This window comes from Sycon ciliatum, chromosome 3 (genome assembly GCF_964019385.1).
Source record: "Sycon ciliatum chromosome 3, ocSycCili1.1, whole genome shotgun sequence".
NCBI classification, from domain to species: Eukaryota; Metazoa; Porifera; class Calcarea; order Leucosolenida; family Sycettidae; genus Sycon; species Sycon ciliatum.
In genome coordinates this window covers 30,697,807-30,703,806 of record NC_088645.1, presented here as the reverse complement: position 1 = coordinate 30,703,806, position 6,000 = coordinate 30,697,807, and the positions used below count along the sequence as shown (strand labels likewise).

The window sequence follows — 6,000 nt, the reverse complement described above, 5'->3', positions numbered from 1 at the left end:
CGAGATCATGTACGAAAATGGAGGCATAGCATTTCGCCCTCACGCGTCTCACAGAAACAGCAACTATCAAAGAAAGCGCATGGCTAGATAGCTACAATGACCATGATGACCATGATGGCTACAATCACATGTATGTATGTAAGTACATGTACATGTATGTCATGTACTGTCTGTAGCGGACATGGAAATCCAGTCGATTGACGCGGGGCCGGCGACCTCAGCGCGCGTACAGAACGCTGCGTGCAGTGCACTTGTTGATCCGATGCGACGATCGCGCTAGCGCTGCATGCAGCGCATGTGGGTGCAGCTTGTCCACGGCTGCATGGCCAGCGCCCTGGCCTGGGGCCGCTAGACGTGCGACCGGATTTCCATGTCTACAACAGTAGCTGCGCTGCATGCATTATTCACACACAGCGCACGTGCCGTGCGCACATGCACCGACTAGATTGTAGACGTAGACCATGGTAGACAGACAGACTGAGTGCATGTGTGTAGTGCACGACATGACCAGGATGATAGGCATGTCGACAGCGCACTAGCGCACTGTACATTCGGCAAAAAAGACATGAAAGAAAATCAAGCTCAAGCTCAAAGTGCAAAAACACAGTCGACTACATAGTCATAAGTCATGATCATGATCATGTTGAAGAAAATCATTCAAACGAAGAGAACTAACTATTAGAAAGATGCAGGTAGTAGAGAGAAGAGAAGTTTAGAGAAGTACAGGAACGAAGAAATGGAGAAGAGAAACGTTGTTGAGATGAAGCGTAGAGAGAAGAGCAGAGAGACCGACTGGAAAGAAGTTCTACAGAAGACTTGAGGGTTGAAGAAAGGTGAGAGGATAGACAGAGCGACAATAGCAAAGATATAGTCGGCAGCGAATTCAAAGAATGTGGATCTGGTTGACAAGCTCCACCATCAGGTAGGAATGGCATGTATGAATGCGCTTTGCTTTTGATTGCTGTACGCTATATGCGTGATCTTGTAATGGTAATTTTTAGTTCTGGTCTGGCTCTCTGCTGTCAGCCTTGTGTGCTGTATACTGTATGTTCCATGCACTCCATCCATAGTCCGCGGTAGTGTCTGCTCCAGAGCCGGGTCAAGCGGGGGTCAGTGACCCGTTGCGGGGGCGGGGGGGGGGGGGGTATTTGGACCCGTTTTGGAAGAAGAACACCGGGTTGCTTGTACCCTGGTTGGGAGTCATGTCGAGTACTTCAACTTCAAAGGGGTACACACTGATATGAGGCGAAGACCAATCAGGGACGAATACGTACAGACCACATGACCCAGACCAAGACAACCAGACCACGGACGCACCACTGATCACCCTCGCTCTCTGACAAAGCTAGCACTACGAATGCAAGTCAGTCTCTGACTATACACACTCTTGCATGCACCTCATACAATACACGGCACACATCCTACTATACTCACATATAGACTAGACCATGACGTCAGACACTGGATTCTACAAGACAAGAACCATATACGACAATGTGCGTAAATAATAATTGAATCGTATTTCGCAACATATAGATGTGTGTATGTGGGGGGGGGGGGGGGTGGGGTGGGGGTGGTGTGCGTGTGCGTGTCCGTTGATCTGTGCGTGTGTGTGTGTGCGAGAGAGAGAGGGAGAGAGAGAGAGAGAGAGAGAGAGAGAGAGAGAGAGAGAGAGAGAGAGAGAGAAAATAGCATTCACTGGCCAGAAAAGCCACGTCAACCAGCCGTGTGGTGTATACCAGGCTAATTCTTTTTTTTGACTTTGTTGTATTTTGCAAATCCCAACGGGCATTTCTTCCCAATAAGAAGGTAGTGAACTGGGAATAAAAAAGAGAAAAAGTGTGATAGTCAGCTGGAGATCAATAGTATTGATCCATTGTCAAACATGGCATGAGCTACTGTTGCCGGTATTGAACAAGGAATACAACATGCACAGTCTGGGACCAAAAGTGTAAGGGGTACCACTGCAGCTTTGAACGTCCAGCGTTGTGCTGGAGCGGACGTCTCTAGGTAATCTGTTCCATTTTTCTGTAGAGAAAATGAGGTTGCGTTTGTTCGGTGACATTCCGACAACATTCCAAAGTCCTTCCGCCGTGTTTTGGTTCGGGTGCGTTTGTTTGATGCACGCGACTGCGTTTGTTGAGTGCAGATCCGATTCCGGTTGCGAAATGAATGGAGCAGAATCGATTCTGTGTATGCATGCCTGTGTATGGATGGATGTGAGGCCGTCACAGCCACCCCACTTTTTCGCCAGTATTTTTTTCGGAGCACACTCATGGCCAGCAATCGAGGACATCTGGGAGTTGTAATTTTTGTACTCCGCCGAGGTGTGATTTTTGGCGTGCTGGGCCAAGCACAAGGATCCCACCTGTCAAAAAAATGAAGAAAACGGTTGTTTGATCCTTTGGTGTAATCTTTGTAGCTAGTCGAAGCAAGTTGCTGTTTGGAGCAGAAACGCTGAAATTGACTATTTTCTGCATGTACTCATGCATGTACTCAGGCATGCAGTCTCACTCGTATTTTAGCTCTTTTTCTGGAATGGATGCTTCTCTGAGCCCCTTGGTGAGCATTTCCTGTGCTCGTGGAGCAGCTGAAAAGGACCACTGGTATGTCTGGTTCCTGGTTTGAAAGTGGAGAGTCGACTTTTGTGTCTTGAAAAAGGAGTAGAGAGTGATAAAGGTACATCTGTAGCTTATTTTGAGTGCTCCTCGTACATTTTTGATCGTGATAGAAATTCTCAGACCAAAGTCTGATGATGGCCGATCAGTTTTCTTGTGGATTTTTTAGTTGTTTCGTCTCGTATCTATGTCAGTATCGTGATGGCGAAGTGGAGAGGGTGATTTTCTTCCTCTGGGCTTCGTTCGGCCGACTTTGCTTCGTCCTCGTTGAAAAGTGATGCTGAAAAAAAGGTCGATTCGCAAAATTATGTTGATTTTGAATGTTCGTGATGACATGCGATTGCTGCTCTTTTATCGTGGTTTTTGCAGAATCAAAAAGTCATTCATTGCAGTTACACTGAAATGGCACCAAGTGCCTGAAAATGCTTGCAATGGGCTTCAATTTTTGAAATATTTTCCCGGGGAGGATAAAGAAGAAATTATTGTCCCCGATCGTAGCGTCTTCTTGGTTTGTTGCCGAATCAAAAGGCCGTTCATTGTAGTTCCACTGAAATGGCACCAAATGCCCGGAAATTCTTGTAATAGGCTTCAATTGTTGAAATATTTTTGCCGGGGAGGCCGCATCCCCCCCCCCCCCCTTTCCATGGTCACCCCCACCTACAAAGTCGATGCGACGGGCCTGGGATATTTGTGTCTGAATTCATGAGTGTGTGTAGTGTGTGGTCAGGTGTACGTATGTATGTGTGCAAGCTTTGGTTCTACATAACGTTATATCAAAGTACGTTGTTTTGTATTTGTGCGATGTTTTGCTGACAGGGCAAAGGAGTGGTATGGCCTGTTCAGGACTTTGCTTGGGTAAGCAGTACTTTAAACACAGAAGGTGCAACTATTACGAAACTGCATGTCTGAGAAAACCAGAACAAGTGGGCAAGTTGATCTCTCCTCTTTCGCTCTAATGTTGCAGTTAAGTTTCCTTTTCAGGTGTTAAGAAAATCCCTTGAGAAATGGCGTACCCTGAAAAATAGCGTTCCTAAAATCCCATAATGTATGTGTATGTGTGTAGAACCAAACCACACCACAGGCGCGTACACAAAATAAACTATCAACAAAACTAAATCAAGCTAACATTGCCTCCTCACCTTAGAAGAGGTCCGGGAGGTAGCATCGCTTGGCCACGCCAGCATCAAAGAAGACTAGAGCCAGCACCCCTGACGTAACAAGTAATAATGTCGAAAACAGCCGATATACAAGCGATGATAAAACCTCAAGCTACGTCTGCAATTAGCACGAACTATATATTGGCAGATAGAAGAACACCTTTTCTGGTACTGAGGAAATGTCCCCGATCATCCTGTTTGGCTTTTCTTGAAGTCTATTTTTTGTATTGTTCCACTCTACCATGCTGACATACGTACAAACTCACACCTGCTCTGGAAAGCTGGTCTAGTCAGCAATTTCTACTCCCACACTGCTCCTTACGCTGCAGAACAAAGTGTACAGGAAAAAGTAGCGGTGATCACTTGTCACTCCAAATGACAAGATTCTCCTTCCAACCCCAACATTTTCTGGTGCGCCAGTTGATGCCGAAATGACTGAGGTTTTGCCTGCATTTTTTTGAATTTGAAACCTTTCCTCAGTATAGTTTGCTCTGCAGCGATGGGAGTAGTGTTGGATTAGAAATTGCTGGCTAGATGTCGCGGAGAGGCCAGCTTCCCAGCGCAGGTATGAGGTTGGACGTAACGTGGAACTCGCTTAGGGCATGTTCGTTTGGTTGGATCAGGATCCTGATCGATTGAGTGGATCCTTTGCATCCGCCAAGGTCCAAAAAAACTTAAAGGGGAAGTTACCCTAAAATTTTCACCAGTTGTAGCCTTCGGGGTGCTGAGTCGAATGGTCTTTGTCCAAGGAAGCTGAGACGCTCCCTTCCTCCTTTATTCCCAATCAAACTTGCACACTTCCACCGAAACTGGGTGACTGCGCCCTATTAGATAGGGATTAGTATGGAAAAAGTCACTAAAAACGCCGTTTCGTTCTTATAAAAGGGAGGATGACCGCGATCGGTCCGTATGTTGTCGTCTTTTGGCGGCTGAGTCGACTGGTTTTGGTTCGAAAAGGCTGCGATGCAGCGTTCGGCCCTTATTCCCAATCGAACACGGTTGAGTAAGCGGTCACGTGCTCATTTACATATGGGCCTGTTTATGTCACTCGAGTTGAACCTTTGAACCAGGGAGGCGTAAAAGCCTCTTACGGCTCCCTGCTTTGAACCTTTGAGTTGAACCTTAAAGTGAAAATTGTAGCCTGCAGCCAGTGCAGGCACGGTGACCAGGCAACTGGTGTACGCATGAGCACGTGACCGTTTACTCAACTGTGTTCGATTGGGAATAAGGGCCGAACGTTGCATCACAGCCTTTTCGGACCAAAACCAGTCGACTCAGCGGCCAAAAGACTGTAACCTATGGACCAATCGCGGTCATCCGTGCTTTTATGAGAAGGAAACGGCGATTTTAGTGACTTTTTCCATACAAATGCCTTTATAGTAGGGCGCAGTCACCCTGTTTCTGTGGAAGTGCGCGAGTTCGATTGGGAATAAAGGAGGAAGGGAGCGTCTCAGCGTCCTCGGACCAAGACCATTCGACTCAGGTAATGACCTTAGCTCCCTAAAAATAGCATCGACAAGGCTGAAAAGGCCGCGGGAGAAGATACTTGGGCCTCGAACTGCATCTCGAAGTGCAGCCACGAGGCGCCCATTCACTTTGTACAGGGGAGCTGTGACTGCATTTTTCGCTTTTCAGCGACCGGAACTGGACTCCCTACATCAAGCCAATATTGCCTCACCTTAGAAGAGGGTCTGGAGCAGTGTCGCTTAGCCAAGCCAGGATCTCAGAAGACGAGGGCAATCACCCCCTGGCGCAACAAATAATTGCTTGAAAATAGCCAATTTACAAGCGCTGGCAAAACAGCCGGCTACATCCTTAATTGGCAAGAACTATACACCGGCAGATAGTAGAACGTCTCTTCGAGCGCTGAGGGCATGCCCCCCCCCCCCCCCCCCCCCCGTCTTCCTTTTGGGGTTTTCTTGAAATAAACCTTTTTGAAATTTTCCACTCGACCATGCTGAAATACGGCCAAAGTCATACCTCCGCAGGAAAGCTCTCGTGCTTTTGCTTGTGCTTGTCGACAGAAAGAACACGATGTCCAGAGTGTGTGCTGCTTGGGTGGCATTCATCCGCTCAGCGATCAGAGTATGCCTCTCTTTTGCAGTCAACGGTTTCCCTGCAGAGCCCTCAAAAATCACCACGTACAGCTCCATGCGCTCCCTCTCCATTGCTGAGCCGAACATTCGGCATTATGGAAGAAGTTGGCAGTCTAGAAGTCAAAACTC

The 6,000-nt window shown here is 47.4% G+C and overlaps 1 protein-coding gene across 1 annotated transcript in view; it reads left to right on the top strand.

Annotated features, from left to right (window-relative positions):
- Nucleotides 1-635: 635 nt before the first annotated feature.
- LOC135811952 (uncharacterized) overlaps nt 636-6,000 on the top strand; it is a 47,328-nt gene continuing 41,963 nt past the window's right edge. The window contains exons 1-2 of the mRNA XM_065325230.1: nt 636-922; nt 3,435-3,473. Coding sequence (XP_065181302.1) covers nt 3,449-3,473 — 25 coding nt within the window. The 5' untranslated portion in view covers nt 636-922; nt 3,435-3,448. The remainder of the gene's footprint in view (nt 923-3,434; nt 3,474-6,000) is intronic.